The following is a 16,415-nucleotide window of genomic DNA, read 5'->3' as shown; positions in this document are numbered from 1 at the left end:
CTTGTTGGAGCAGCCCCCCGCCCAGAAGATTAACTTGTCGGGTATTTACTTCCAGGGCTCTTGGGCTGCACAGATGAGAGCAGAGTTGAGCCGATTGAGTCCTTTCCCTCACTGGGAGCTTGCAACATAACTGTGGCAGTCAGGTATGAACAGGAACCATGACTGCTGACAAAGGAGGGCAGCCCGAGGCCCCGGGGCTGCACCAACAGGCAGGAGTTCCTGGGAAGGTGGAGGTTAAGGCAATCAAATGGCCTGGCCAGAAACCAAGCTGGGCATCTAGAGTGCAGCCAGACCTAACACCCTGACATATTGGGCTGTTATCAGGTCCATTGTACAAAAGACAAATGAATGTTTAAATTAGTGGGAGCCTGATTTCAAACATAAAACTTGGAACTCATTAGAAAGGCAAATTCTTGCCAGGAACAGTGGTTCACACCTGTAATCCCAATACTTGGGAGGTTGAGATAGGAAGATTGCAGTTCACAGCCAGCCTCAAGAACTTTGTAAGACCTTGTCTCAAAATTTTAAAAAAATTTAAAAAGGGGTTGGTGATATAGCTCAGTGGTAAAGTATTCCTCAATTCAAGCCCGTCTGCAAAAAAGAAGGGAAGAAAGGAAAGAAAGGAGGGAAGTAACAAATTCCTGTGCTCTTTCCCTGAGCTGCTAAATCAGAAACTGTGGAGAGGACCTGTAATAAGTGTTTGTATTTTATTTATTTATTTGTTTATTTATTTATTTTTGAGGTACTGGGGATGGAAGCAAGGGTCATTCTGCCTTCGAGCTACATCCTCAGTCCTATTCTTTATTCTTTGAAATAGGGTCTCACTGAGTTGCAAAGAGCCTCACTATGTAGCTGAGGCTGTCCTCGAACCGCGACCCTCCTGTCTCAACCTCCCAAATGCTGGGATTAAAAGCATGCGCCACCACACCTGGCTGTAATGTGTGTTTTAGCAAGCTCCCAGTTGGCTGTGCTGCTTGCTGCAATTTGAGAACCACTGGTTGGGGTGGTAGCACCACCCTGCAGAGCAGAGCCTGGTAGGGGACCTATCAGCAGCATAGGCATAATTCCCAAACTCTCTCCTTGCTCAGACAAGATGCTCAATGCCCAGGGTCTGGCACCTTGTGGGATAAGATAGATACAGGCCTTATTCCTGTGGCAAGGCTGACCCTGGCCAGGGATGACACTGAAGGGATGGAAGGAGACTGTGTCCAACCCTAGCAGTTGAGGGCTATCCAGAAGGAGGCGGATGGGGCTGAAGCAGGCTTGAGGGAATGCACAGGACCAGGGTAAGGGAATAGACAACTGGACTGGAGCAACCACTTGAACAGAGTGTGCAGGCTGGAGGCACTGTGTGCAGGAGGCAGAGACCAACAGGGCCAGGGGTGGGTCTCTGAATGCCAGGCTGGTGAGCTTGGCTTTCTCTGAACAAGCACAGAGTGATGGTTTTGAGCAGGAGGGCAGCTTGGCGAGAGCTTCCCTGCCTTTAGACATCGTCAGCCACCCCTAGGGTGTGGAAAGAGCCCGTGTGGTGATCCTAGCTGATCACTCAGGTGTGGTGACATGTGCCTCAGTTTCTTCCCCCACCTGGAAATACTTTGTAAGAATTCTGGAGATTTGGGCCTGGCGCAGTCAGGCAAGGCTGAATCTGCGCTCACAGTTCACTCCTTTCTCTGTTTAGATGGGAAAAGTGAGGCCCAGGAAGGCAAGCCTGCACACCAACGAAGCAAAGGGCTAGGTGGCTGCGACATCAGCTGTGACACCCCGCACCCACTCCCCAGCCACTGCAGCCCCGCCCTAGCACCAATGGGCAGTCCCTGCACTTTTTTGAGTGTGCTGTGGTCTCCTGGTTTTAGTCCCATGAAGCTCTCTCTGTTCCCTTTGCCTGCACACTCTCCGCCTTCTCTTGCTCTGCTCATCCATCAGACCCAGTGTAGGCTTAGCTTCCCCCATGGGGCCCTCCCTGGTCCCCAGGGTGAGGAAAGGTGACTGTGTCCTCTGTGCCCCACAGCACCCAGGCGCCGCTGTTCTAGGCCCCATCCCCAGGGTGAGCGTTGTTGGCTCAGTAGGCTTCCACGTGGGCCAAGGCCGCAGCAGCGGGACCCTCGGCGCCCCGTGTGCTGCGAGCTCGGTCCATCATGGACCAAAGGAGCAAATGAGGACGTCCCCGAGCTGCTTCACCTCTGCTCGTGGAGACCCAGGGGACCATGACTCCTCGGAAGTCAGGCTGCTCTGGCTGGCCTTCCTGCCGGGCTGCGGTCCCTGAGTGGTGGGCAGCAGGAGCTGAGCAAGAGTCGTCTTCTCATGAGGTCCCTGGTTTTGTCATCTGCTCTGCTACTCTGGGGCACAGGCCTGTCCGGGTTGCAGGATGAGCTGGTGGATGGGGGTAAAGGGGAAAGGGTTCTGAGATTAGCTCTCAGGGCCCCACCTTCCCCTAAGTGCCTATAGCAGCCTCAATCCAGGCTGCTCAAGGCACCCACCTGTCACAGCCCAACTTTATATCACTAGTTCATTTGTTCAGCCCATGCTCTATGAGCGCCTTACTCAGCCAGACACCAGGAGCATGGTGACACCCAGCACAGTCCCTCCCCAAGGTCCCCACAGTCAAGAAGGGTAAGAACCCAGTTTGCTCCAGTATAAGAAGTCCCAGGGAGAGCAGATGAACAGCTCGGGGAGTTGGTGTGGGACAGAGACTGCTTCTGGCTGATTTTGAAATGGCGGTGGCATCTGGGGAGATCTTGAGGACTTTAGATTAATAAGAGCTACCAGTTATTAAGCTACGTCTCTGTCCCAGGCACTGTGCTAGGTCCTTGACATGTGTCACCTCCACTTAATTCTCACCACAGTCTTAGAAGGTGGGTAGGACATCCCCGTTTCACAGTCAAGGAAACAAAGGCTCAGAGAGGTCAAGTAACTTGCATAGTCACACAGGCCACTGGGCAGAGCCGGAATGCATGCCGAGGCCAGCATGGCCGACCCTGTCCATGCTGCTTCCAGTGGGGAATGGCATTTGGTAGAAGCCTGGGCTCAGGACAAGGAGGCAGGACAGAATGTGCATGTTTGGTCTGTCTGCAATATACGAATCCCGAAGAGATGTGGGAAGGGAGAGGAAGGGGGGACATTTAGAAAGGGGACCTGCTGGCTGGCCCCGCAAGGGTCCCCCGAGGGCCCTGGCTGATAGCCAAGGAAAGCAGAGGCAGCCTGTCTTGTAGAGAATCAGGGAGTCGAGCAGGGTTTGGGGATGGCAGCAAGGGACAGGGGTAAATCTGCCAGGCATCCCCGGCTGGCACCATGGTCCCAGGGTGGGAAGCAGTGGGGCCTGAACCAGGGCCCGGCAGGCGCTGGAGGCTTCAGAGAGAAAGAGGTTTGGTGGGAGTTAAGTGGACTTTACATCTGAGGAAAGTTAAGAGAGACACAGGGTTGTCGCTGGTGCCAAGGTGACTGAAAGAGGGCATCAGGAAGAAAGCGGGCCTAGGAGAGTAGCTGGGGAGACTGGCCTCCCACCTGTCATGTCTGAGCTAATGGCTCCACACCCAGGGAGGGAGGCAGCGCGTCTGGGGTGAGTTCTTTCCAGCCCGCTCACCTTACCAGCCTGGACCACAAGAACCACACCGCAGCCCCAGTGCCTCCCCAGGGCCCTGTGCACGTCGATTGGTTTGGAGGGACACAGTCTGGTGAGCACACAGCTGCCGGTCCCTATATCAGAGCTGCTAAGACCTTTTCCTGAAGCCCAACATTCCTTTGAAGTCTTCTTTTTATCTTAAAAACCCACATGAACTTGACATTCTAGTTCATCCTATGTCTATTTGTGTTAATACAAAGGTACAGCTTTTCCTTACTAATAATCTCAGCAGAACCTCCAGAAAGAGGCTTGAGACCATTCTGAGGTTCCACATGTATCCCAACTTGAAGCCAGCCTTGTCTGAGTGGACAAGGTACCCCTCTCCAGATACATTCCCTAAGACCCAAAGCTTCAGAAACACTTTCTCCAGCCCGGATTAGGATTCAGAAGTGCAGGCCTGCTCCAAGAGGACAGGGCCCAGGGATCCCCTCCTTGGCCCTCTCTGGGTTCCCCAAGCAAGAGGTGGCCCAGCCTACCAGCTGCAGGCCGCCTCCACACTGGGTCCTCCTGGGCCACAGCCCAACACTTTGGCCCAGAGCCCAGCATTCCCTTGGGCAGATGGCAATGGCCGTCCACAGCTGTCATCTCTGCTTTGTCCCCAACCTCCTCCCCCAGCAACTAAAGAGATGGTACAGTCCAAGCTCCCATCCCTTCTTGCAGAGCTTCCTATCTCTCCAGTCCCCTAAAATAGGCAGAGTATGGTTTATGGATGAGTCAGCCGAGGCTCAGGGAAGCTAAACTGCCTACCTAAGGGCAGACAGCTGAAAAATTAGGTGACTGGGAAAAAGACCTGAACTGCCATGCCCTCGGCAGCCACTTTCCTCGGTTAGGGTTCTGCTTCCTCGGTGGCTCATCTGTGCCAGCTTCAGATGTCTGTACCTGTGCCCCAAGCACTGGTAAGAACCCGGGAGACCATAGTGTCTACACTCTCCTGCACTCTGGGGACCCGTGCAGTCTCCCCAGACATAGGCGCCTCCTTACCCTCGCCACCTCCGCTGCTCCTGTTCATCACTGGGCCTGTTGGATGCAGGTTGTTGGATGGCTAGAAGAAGAGGACAGGGCAGTCAGTCCCAGGCACCAGGCTAGGCCTGGTTGGTCAAGAATATGTGGCCCAGAGAAAGTCAAAAGCACAGCTGGGCACACATTCTCTTTGGGAGGCTTGTCCTGTGAGCATCAAATGACCCTTCCGCAGGCCACAGGGAGGGTGCACCTGACTGACACTTCACAGATCGGGCCCTCTGTGCCCACTTAAGCCAGCTGTGTCTTTAGTTTAGTTTTTCTGCTTCTTCTTCTTTCTCATTTGAACTTGGAGTCTGTAATTAACCTCCAGTAGGTTGCAGTCACTTTGTAGGTGGGAGAGGGGTGGGGAGGGGGCCAGCCCGCAGCCCGTCAGCAGCAGGACAGTGAGAGACTTTGATGCCAGGCAGGCTGGCCACATTGTCTCCAGGTGTTGCCCTGCAAAGGGGACTGCTCAGGCTTAGTCATGAGGTGAGGATCATTAACCCTTTTAAGAGCCCGCTGCCCCTGCGCCTGGTCCTGGGAGGGAGGCAGGGCCAGGTCTTCCTGGGCCAGGTTGCCTGGCCGTGTCCCGGGCGTCTGTCTTGCTCTCAGATCTCTGCAGGCTCCGCACCCACCGCCCACTGTCGAGAGGAATGAGGTCAGGCCGCTGGCACAGCGGCACCTCCTGGCCTCAGGGCTGGGATGTGGGGAAGGAACAGCCCTGGTTGTTGTTCTGTGTTGATATTCTTAATGAGGTGCTTTCTGGGGCTTGCCTGTCAAACAGAAACAGGCCAGATGCCCTGGTTTGGCACCAGACGACAGGAAGCAGAAGCCACCAGATACCCTTGCTGCCCAAGTTGTAACAACATGAGATGTGTCCTAAGATGAGAAACCCGTCATCGACAGGAATCTTTTTGTAGAGACCTTAAGAGACCTTCCTCTTATTCTTCCAAAGCTGCCAAAGGCAATCTCACACACCCCGGTGTTCCCTCTCCAAAGAACCTGGGTCCTGCCGCTTACCTCCCATCGCTCCTTAGGATGGGGCTGGACAAAATGACTGCCCCCCCCAAGGAGCACGGGAGCTCAGCACTAGGGGCTCCGTCTGAGGAGGCGGCCTTAGGGGAAGAGAGTGCTGTCAATACCCAAGGGCCTGCCTGGGCCATCAGCTAGCCATGTCCTCCCCACCCCGTCCTGCACCCCCAACGCACACCCAGAGGGAAGGAGCAGCTGCAGGAATTCAGGTGTCAGGGATGGTCATGGGGCAGGGAGTTGGGAATTTCTCTCCTCCTTACGCACACAGTGTTTCCTCTTGCTTTTGTCTGATAGCACTCTGCTATTACTTCTAGGATAGAGGCTAAGGTCACATATCGATCACTCTCCTATATGCTGTGTTATCACACATATATGTCCTATATGTCATATATGTCATATATCCTATATGTTGGAACTTTGAAGAGTCCCTCTCAACATTATGGCAAGATAGGCATAGACCCTCAGGATGGCTGTTCCTCCCTTTGGCCACAAAGCTGAATTGATGGAGATGTTTATAGCAATATTGTTAATAGTAGCAGAATACTGGCGACAACCTAATGAATTCTTCTGAACAATGGAATATTAGGCAATCATTAAAATGATTTATAGCTATAATTCCTAGATGTGGAAAAAATCCTCTTATAATGTGTTGACTGAGTAAAGTAGGATCTAAAGCATTTTAGAGATAAATGCCTTGTAGGAGATATTTGGAAATGGGAACGGTGGTTTTCTCTCTCGGGTGGTAATTGAATTGATTTAAATGAGGTTTTCTTTTTCTTATGTTGTGTCATTTTTCTGCAATAAAAAATGTCTCTCTACAAATATTGCAATAAAGCAATGATGGGAGGCAAGCTGAATTCCTTGGAGGGTAGGGGATAGTTACCCCATATGTAACTAGGTCTTTTCTTTCTGGGACAAAATGCAGGACCTAGCACATAGTAGGCACTCAGCTAATATGTCAACGGAATAGAGGTCGAGTGCCTGCCCACCGTGTTGCTCTAGCTCTTAACCTGCCAGATCCCATCCATTCCAGGAGGCCTATTCCTCTGCTTGGTTCAGCTCTGGTACAAGAGACACTTGGGTCCCAGACACTCTTGGGACCCAGGAGGACGGTCTCCATGCCTGCACACTAACGTGGCTCTCTGAGGCCCTGGACTATAAAAAAGACACAGACAATACTGGATTCAGGTCAGAGGGGATGCCCAGGCTGGGGGCTGGAGCTAGCCCAGTCATGTCTAAGGTCCCATAAGAGCTGTCTCCAGGGACCCGACATCTGCTGTGAGGCCTCTGAGCCTTGCTGCAGTGTCCCTGGGGCTGACACTGGAGCCCAATTGCTCCACACCACAAGGGAAAAATAACGGTGACTTGGGCTAAGAAAGCCTAAAATGCAGACAGTGAGATCAAGTCACCCACACTATGTGAGCTCTACTGCCTTCCCCCCACACCTGCAGAGAACAACCCGGGGCTCTCTGGGAGAGGGCACCCAGTCCTTGCTGTAGAGTGCCTGGCGGGGCTCTATTCCCCGGGCGGTTTTCCAAGGGCCATCTGGTATGAGTTCCTCTCTTTGCCACCACCTGAGCTGCTGCCACTAAGGAACTTTCCTGAAATGCAAAAAAAAAAAAAAAAGAAGAAGTAACCTATAAGGTTTACCTAACACTGGCTTTTAGGTGATCCTATGAGAAACCTTTAAAAGATATAAGAGAAAGTTTGTTTGTAAAGAAAATGGCATGATGCAAATGTGTGGTTATTTTTAGTCTGTAATCCTTTAGACCAGTGCTGTCCAACAGAAATAAAATGCGATCCACATATGTAATTTAAAATTTTCAAGTAAGTACATAAAAAGTATTAAAAAAAAAAAAAGCAAATAGTCCCTGCCTGCCTTTCTGAAATTCCCTCATTCCACCCCATCTTTCCCTTTTCCGGCCACATAGGTCCCATTGAGGCCCCTGAACTTGTGAAACTCATTCCCCTCTTAGGGCCGTTGTCTAGCTGATTACGACCACCTGGCTTTCCTGTCTGCATCGCTCCCTCACAGTCAGGCTGCCTAAGAGGAGGACACTTGTCTGCCTTGTCCACCACTGTACACCGAGGGCCGAGGCACTGCAGCCTGGCGCGAGGCAGGTGCAGTGCGTTCATTCACACACTCATTCACTGGAAAGGAACTAAATGAACGGTCAAGGAACAAGTGGCCGAGGTGGGGTGGCTGAGGTGGGGCTGTTGAGGTGTGGCTGCCGAGTCGGCTGAGCCGCACAGGGTCCTCGCTGGGTGGAGAGGGCTCCGCGTGGTCTGCAATACAATGCTGTGCTTCCCGTGCAGCGCGGGTGACTTTGAAGCCCCTGGTTCCTTGACCCTTTGAATGAAGGCCATGCCTGCTGTCTATAACACACCAGGGATTACCTCCACCCTCCCCTGGTTCACTGGGAGTGGGGTGGCCCAGGGTGAGGGACAGGAGGGTCCCTTCCATCAGAAGTGCAGGCAAGGTCACACACTGGGGGAAGGGGACCCTTTGAACCTGGGAAGAATTACTCTGTGTTCCCAGTTCACAAAAAGGGGAAGGGGACTGACTAGAGGTCACCACTGACCAAGAGGTCGGATCCCCAGGTGTGAACTGAGCCTCGGAGGGAGGCCAGCTGTGCAGATGTGCCACTGTAACCAGTCATCGAGCTGTACACTTGCAACGCATGCATGCCTAGGGGGTCTGTAAAAGCCATGGCCTGGACCACTGGTACAGGTTCTGCTTCTGAATGCCCAGGGTATGCCCCAAGCGCCTACTGAAGTTTGGAAGCTCCCACGTGATTCCTACCAGCATCCAGGCGTAAGAACCACAGTACATGCCTGGGACTCCAGAGCAGACAGACTCGAGAGCACGTGTGTGGGGGAGGGAGGGATGCTGAGGCGGGACTCCAGTCACACTTAGAATAACGGCATGCCCCAAAGGCCAAGAGCAGTGTAAAATGTGAAAAGCAGGTAACTCTAAAGAGCGCTTACAAGTCAATAAAAAGATGAGCACTCAATAGAAAAACAGACTACAGACATGAACAGGCAATTCCCAAAGAAGAAACACAATGGGCCAATACATTTATGAGAAAATCTTCAGCCTCATCAGTAATCAAATAAATGCAAAATACAACAACAAAGAGACGTTATCTTTTGCTTAGCTAATTAGCAGAGATTAAAGATGTGATAATGCCTCACGATGGTGAGGGTGTGGAAAAAACTGTCATTCGCTGGGGGGAGTGCAGACTGGTCCAACACCAAGTTTCCAGAGGGCAATCTGGCCGTGCCCAAAGCCGAGCATTGCGTACCCTTTGACGCAGCAATTCCGCTTTTAGGAAGATCGCCTTAGGAAAGAATTGTAGAGAAGAAGAAGAATAAAAACTCACCTTTACTGAATCCTCTCTGCGTGCCAGGCTCTAAACGCATTAGCTCATATAATCCTCACAGCCGTCACCCCATGAAGTAGGAGTTAGAATTTATCACCTGTGTTTTGCGGGTGAAGAAACCAAGGCACAGAAGAACGAAATCAGTAAGCTAAGGACGTAAAGCTAACCAGCAGCAGTGCCTGGCTTTGAGCACAGGTGGCCTGTTCCAATGGGGTGTCTGCTGGAGGTGTGCAGATAAAAAGCCACAGAATGCTCCTTGGGGGACATTTGTGATGCGAAGGCGGGGGGGCGTGCTAAATGTTTTCCAACATTAATCAGTTACTTAAGTGATGATACACAAGTGCAGGAATATTATGCAAGAATGAAGAATGATTGTGTGGAAAATATATATGAAAAATATGTGCGTGGGTGCCAGGTTTTTTTTTTTTTTAATGCATAGGAGATCTCTGAAAGCTATCAAAGAAACTGATAAAATTCATTGCCTCCTGGAAAGGCAACTAAATACCTGTTCTCGGAAGTAAGAAAGAGAGTTGGGGATGTAGCTTAGTGTAGAATGTTTGCCTAGCATGCACAAGGCCCTGGGTTCACTCCCCATTGCCTCAAAAAAAAAAACAAAAAAAAAAAAAAAAAAAAAAACAAAAACCCAGAGGAAGACCTGTTTTATATCTCTATAGACCCCTTTTACTTCTTCTTCTTCTTCTTTTTTTTTTGGTGATACTGGTGTTCCTGGAAGCCCTTCTACCTCTGGGCTACACTCCCAGACCTATTTTTACATTTTTATTTGGAAACAGGGTCTCCTAAACCAGCGCGCGGCTGACTGCAAACCCGTGCGATCCTCCTGTCTCTGCCTCCCAAGCGCAGGGAATACAAGTGTGCACCACCACGCCCAGCGACCCCTTTTACTTCTTAATTTTAAATCCTGTGAATACATTATCCACAAATATATATATATGTATATATATATATATATATATATATATATATATACATGTAAGTTATGTTACTGAACTTCTTCCACAGAACTGGTTCCTTGAAATACTGCTAATTTTTCCAAGAAAAGAGTTTCAAGGCTCTTACTTAGACATTTTTACTGAGGTCGAGAATGTTCTATCTACTGTGTTCACCCTCATGGACCCAAACTAATTTCCTCACAGAATCTTTTTTTTTAAGTAATATCTATTTTCATCTTTTCAGATACTTGTGCCTTTGAAATGTAGTTTTCTAAGTCTTACTGACACAGATCCCATTTTTGTTTAAAAATTTGTGTGTGTGTGTGTGTGTGTGTGTGTGTGTGTGTTATTTCTGAGTACTGCCAGGCATAGTGTTGCACGCTTGTAATCCCAGCGCTTGGGAGGCTGAGACAGGAGGATTGCACAGATTCGAAGCCAGCCTCAGCTACTTAGTGAGATTCTCAGCAATTTAGACCCTGTTTCCAAATAAATTATAAAATGCCTCTGAGAGTAAAGCCCGGAGGTAGAAAGCCCCTGGGCTATACTATCTCCCCCCACTACCACAAAATTCACCCCCCACTACCACAAAAAAGAAAAGAATTTCTGAGTACTAAAATAATAGATGATTGTTTACTTCTTTTTGCCCATCTATATTTTTTAATTTTTTAAAGTAAACAAAATTTTTTCCACAAGAACCATTATTTAAGCCTATGTAACACATGCATGTGTGTGTGTTGTGCATGTGCGGTGCTGGGGATTGAACCCAGAGCAACACTCGTGCCAGGCAAGTGCTCTACCACTGAGCTACACCACAGCCCTGTGTAACACATGCTTAAAACCTTTCTATGACCCTCTCTCTTTTCCTAGACCTCATGCCCATCTACTCCCTAATTATAAGCAGCAACTCAGTGTTAAGTTTAAGGAGGGAACTCTCACCTCAGGCCAGGCCTTCACTCCTACCTTTCTCCAGAAATAGCCCTGGCCCATATGTCAAAGCGCTAAGCTACCAAAGAAAGGACCCATGGCCTCAGTTAGTCCCCACATACTTCCTGGGCCTGACCCTTCATTCTGCTATTGGAAGGACTGGAACCAGTTTTTTTTTTTTTTTTTTTTTTTTTTTTTTTTTTGCGGGTCTGAGGATGGAACCCAGGGGCATTCGACCTCCGAGCTACACCTCCTGCCCTATTTGTTATTCTTTATTTTGAAACCGGGTCTCATTGAGTTGCAGAGGGCCTCACTAAGTAGCTGAGGCTGTCCACGAACCGTGACCCTCCGTGTCTCAGCCTCCCGAATGCTGGGATTACAAGTGTGCGCCACCATGCCTGGCTCTATTTTTATTTCTTAAACTAAGATGAAGCTGCACAAGCAGGCACCAGCCTGCTACCAGCCTGACACATTGCAAATCCAGACACCTGGGCTTCCGCCCCACCCCGTGGCTGCCCAGCTAAGTGGCTGCACCTCATCTCCACACCATCAATGTCAGCCCGACACTTGTCTCACAGAGCTTGAAAACCAAATGGGAGTGTGCGCAGACATGCTGCGTGTCCTGTAAGGGATGCACTGATGGAAATTCTTACTTACCCCAGAAGAAACACTGACTTGCCCCACTGCCTAGCAACAGGGGACTATTTTTAAGGTGGTAGGGAAAGGAGCAAGGAGATGAAGCATGGGAGAATTGGGCATGTGAAATCAGAATGGTGTTTAGGAAAACGGGCGGCCAGGCGTGGTGGCGCACGCTTGCAATCCCAGCATTTGGGAGGCTGAGACAGGAGGATCATGGTTCAAGGACAGCCTCAACTGCTTAGTGAGGCCCTTTGCAACTCAGAAAGACCCTGTTTCAAAATAAAGAATAAAAATAGGTCTGGGGGTGTAGCTCAGAGGGTAGAATGCCCCTGGGTTCCATCCTCAGTATTAAAAAGAAAAAGAGAAAAAAAGGAGAAGCCTCACAGCTTGGCACTCACAGCTTTGTGTCCATGATTGAGTCTGTTCCCACCAGCACAATCCGTGCCCTGTCAGCCACAGCTGCTCCAGCTCACGCACGCGTCAGCCCACCCCACTGGACCAAGCCACAGTGCTGCCCTGCCTGCTCCCCTCCCCCACCTCCCAGCCCATCCCGTAGCTCTCAGCTGAGTGAGCCCCACCCCCAGGATGAGGGTGGCCTCTGGCTGCACCGCCCCAGGCTTTCATGAGCCATGGCATTGGCAACGCCAGGTTACAGCTTCTGTCCCAGATCTTGGTCTGCCTGTGTCCTCTGGAACAGGCCTGGGGGTTTGGGATAAGAGTTAGATTATGACCACTGGGGCCATGATCTGTGTGTGACCCCTCCCCCCAGTTCCACCATCTCCCCTTAGGGAAGTGACTTTACCCTCATGAGCCTTATTTTCCCCACCTATAAATGGGTTTAAACACTGCAGTGAACTCCTGGGGTTATTGTGAAGGTTTTACTAGCTAACATAAAGCTCCTAGTGCCATCCCGGCACGAAGGAAACTCCAGAAGAAGCAAAAGTGGCAGCACATTGATGTCACTGCAGGCGCTAAAAACTGTCTGCATTGACCAAGAAATGACACCAGGAGCCGGGCGTGGTGGCGCATGCTTGTAATCCCAGCATTCGGGAGGCTGAGACCGAAGGATCGTGGTTTGCAGAGAGCCTCAGCTACTTAGTGAGGCCCTCTGCAACTCAGTGAGACCCTGTTTCAAAATAAAGAATAAAAAATAGGCCTGAGGGTTTATCTTGGAAGCAGAATGCCCTTGGGTTCCATCCCCAGTACCACACACACAAAATGAAAAAAAAAAAAGAGTATGAATACAAGGTGCCAATAAAAAATAAGAAAAACAGAAAAAAAGAAATGACACCAGGAGGGGTGGCTTCCAGGTTCCACAGGTCCAGCCCCAGGACCGGAACCCTTACTTCTCGTGCAGTGCGACCCCACACTCACCTGCTTGCCTTGTACCCACAGCCACCCGGCCCAAGCTGAAGAAGATGAAGAGCCAGACAGGACAGGTGGGCGAGAAGCAGTCACTGAAGTGCGAGGTGGCAGCTGGGAACCCCCAGCCCTCCTACCGCTGGTTCAAGGACGGCAAGGAGCTCAACCGCAGCCGCGACATCCGCATCAAGTATGGCAACGGCAGGTGAGTGGCCTCCATCCCGGCCTCTGCCCTGCCTGCCTGCCCTTCTGAGAAGAGCCCAGGGCTCCCTCCATCCCACCCCTCTCCACGCCCCTCCCTTGCCGTGCCCGGCCCTCTCCTTGCAGCTCTGGGTTGGCACTGTGTATTGCAGACTGCAGACAGGAACTAAGAAACTAATGTGTCTGGATGGTGGGATGCAATTTGGTGGTCAAGGTCAGCTTTCCCAGTAGAAGTCCTTGCTTGTTCCTAATACTTCCCTAAAAACTAGCAGCTTGGTAGTGCACCCCTGTAATCCCAGCAACTCAGGAAGCTGAAACAGGAGGATTATAAGTTCTAGGCCAGCCTCAGCAATTTAGTGAGACCCTGTCTAGAGTTCTCCTGAGCTCAGTCCCAAGTTCTCCCACCACCACCAAAAAAAAAAAAAAAAGCTAACAGTATCTAAAGTCTCCCATATCTGTCTAATTTTGACCCCTTCCCCAGAAAGCCCTTTGGGAGGTCATACAAAGTGACGGACCAGCTTCTCAGCTTAGCAGTCTGTCCCTTGTCAGAGATCTCAGTAAGAAGAAAGGTTTGATTGGTGTTAGGGGAATCTGCACCTCTGACAGTCTCCCCGTGGCATGAGGGTTGTCTTTGATCTTGAATCAGTACTCCAGGGGGCTGATGCAGAAGCTCCCAAGGCTCCAAGCTGTGGCCGACAGTCTCTCGTCCACCTTGGGTTGGTCAGGCAGGGTCTTCAGGCGCCAGGGAAGCCAGGAGCCAAGAGCAGCCCCCGTATCTTTTAGCCAGCGACACAGAGTTACACCTGACCTTGCCCAGTAGGCCCTGGGAACCAGGCAGGCATCCTTCTCTAACTGAGGATACCCCAGCTTCTTCTACCCCACAAAAGAGTAGCCTGCAACCATACCCTTCTGGGGCTGTCATTTTCCTCCTTGTCCCCCACAATATGCAAATAATGAGAATTTTAAAGAATATCCATCCTTCCCCACAACACAGTAATGGAAAGCCAGGCGTGGTGTCACATGCCTGTAATCCCAGTGTTTGGGGTGCTGAGATGGGAGGGTCACGGGTTCAAGGCCAGCCTCGGCAACTTAGCAAGATTCTCGGCACCTTAACAAAAGTCTATTCCAAAATAAAAAAGGGTTTGGTTGGTATAGCTCAGAGGTAGAACACCAGCCTCCAGGACAGGAAGGAAAGAAGGGATGGAGGGAGGGAGAAAGAAAGGAGAAAGAAGCCCAGTGCTCAGGCCACATCTGGTTTTCAGGGCAGCCTGATATCACCCACCGCCTCTGGGCCTTAGTGTAACCTGTGCACAAGGGCATGAAGGTCAAAGGTCAGCCCAGACCTCCTCCCAAGAGTGAGGAGAAGACTGAACAGGGTATCCCAGGAAGTGTCCCAGGAAGAAAAAGAAATGTAAACAAAGGTTTGGTTTAGATCAAAGATTTGTGGCTGCTGGGCATGGTGGCTCATGCTTGTAATCCCCGCGCTTGGGAAGCTGAGACAGGAGAATCGCACAGGTTCGAAGCCAGTCTCAGCAGCTTAGTGAGGCTCTCAGCAACTTAGTGAGACCCTATTTCCAAATAAAATATAAAATAGGTCTGAAGGTATAGCTTGGAGGTAGAAGCCCCTGGGTTCCATCCCCAGTACCACAAAAAAAAAAAAGAAAGAAAGGAAAGATTTATAGCTTTAAAATGCCACTTGCTAAGGAAATTACAGTGGAGGGGGTTGGGGCCGGTATTCCTGTGTGTCCCCAAGAAATTCAGGCCACCCCACCCCTTCCCACCACCCTGCCAAGACTGCTTCAACCTAGAGAGAGGAATGGACAGGCTCCTTGGAGCTGGAGCTGGGCCGCCATCTCCCTCACAGCCTCGCTATCTCAGTGATGACCTCTGCCATATTTCACTGAGACAGTGGCAGTCAGAAGAGTGACAGCCCTTTATGCATTCCTCCCAGGAGTGTCCGCCACCTGCCCATCCCTGTCCCAGCCCACCATGCCCGCCCCTCACACCCCAGTGCTGCACACACCGCCGCCCTGAGCCCTGGCACCACCCTCCTCCTTTCTCTGGCACCTTCAGCCTTTTCTCCCTCCAGCCAACTCAGCCTCGTCACTTCATTCTGAACCGCTCTCCCTCCAGGCTGCTGTCTCCTCATCCTCCTCCAGGTGTTGCCCTTCTCCCGTCCTCCCTCCACCACCATGCAGCCAACGCAGCTGGGAGTCTGTTTTCTGCCCACTGACTCCACATCCTTCACCCTCCATGCACACGACCTTGCCACAATCTCCAGCCTCTCCGTGGCTGTGGCCCTCGAGAGACCCCAGCAACCTCTGGGCTCCCCGGCCCCCCGACCTCATGCCTCTCAGCAGCCCTTGGCACAGAGCCACCTGCCCCCTTCCCCCTGGGGGCTCCCTGCCCTCCTGTGGTCCGGCCACTCACAAGGCTTCCCGCGAGTGGGGCTGCCCTCCTCTCCTCCACTCTCTCCACCTGTGCGTGACTACAGGGGATGGTATCCTAACGGAGACACATATGCGATCATCCATTTACTACTTGATAGTCTGCCCAGCCTGCTGCATACCAGGAGCAGCTCTGAGGTTCTTCTGGCCTAACCATTGCTGCCTTTTTGTTCCTGACCCCTGTTCTTTCCTTTTGTGACCCTGGACTTGGGCCCAAGCTATTCCCTGTGCTGTGCAGTTTGTCCCTCTTGTCCCTGAAAAAGTTCACCAAGACCCAGCATAAATGCCACATCCTAGGGAAACGTGTCCAAGCCCTCTAGGCAGCTTTTGTCTCTCGCAGTGGTGCCTTAGATGTGGCTGCATTGCGTTGTTGAGGGATTTGTCGCTCCTCACATGAGAGGAGCTCGAAGGCTATGCCTTTCCCAAGGCCTGGCCGAGGAGATCTGCATCCCATGTTGAATTGGTGAGCATCCTGCAGGCCTGGCCCCCCTCTCCTGGTGCAGGACCCTTCAGACTGTGGCACCTTCTGAACAAACCACTTCCTGGTTAAGACTCAGTTTCATCTGACAAATGGATGACCTAGTCAAGAAACAGGGGCTTAGGTCCGGTCTCCTCCTAGGTATTAAGAATCCCCCCCAGGATCCTGCCCCGCGTGCTACACTCTGAAATGTCCTTATCCCACCTGTCCTGTCTCTGTGTTCCCAGAAGTGAGTTGTTAGCTGCTGAGGAGTGGGCTGTGATGGGGAATTTCTGATTCCGTTACCAAGGGCTCCTTGGAGTGACTCTGAAAGGCAGCCACCTGCATGCCCCACCTGCCCTCCCACGGTACACACCTCGCCTGGCACAGGACAGGAGGCTC

At 51.3% G+C, this 16,415-nt stretch overlaps 1 protein-coding gene across 1 annotated transcript in view; it reads left to right on the top strand.

Moving 5' to 3' along the window:
• Nucleotides 1–16,415, top strand: part of NRG2 (neuregulin 2) — a gene marked incomplete at both ends in the record, with an annotated part of 221,668 nt that overhangs the window by 171,482 nt on the left and 33,771 nt on the right. Inside the window, one exon of the mRNA XM_080710688.1 lies at nucleotides 12,942–13,113. Coding sequence (XP_080566814.1) covers nucleotides 12,942–13,113 — 172 coding nt within the window. The remainder of the gene's footprint in view (nucleotides 1–12,941; nucleotides 13,114–16,415) is intronic.

This window comes from Muscardinus avellanarius, assembly GCF_963383645.1.
Source record: "Muscardinus avellanarius genome assembly, chromosome: 1".
NCBI lineage: Eukaryota > Metazoa > Chordata > Mammalia > Rodentia > Gliridae > Muscardinus > Muscardinus avellanarius.
The sequence above is the reverse complement of the archived record's forward strand: the minus strand, read 5'-3'. Positions and strand labels throughout refer to the sequence as shown.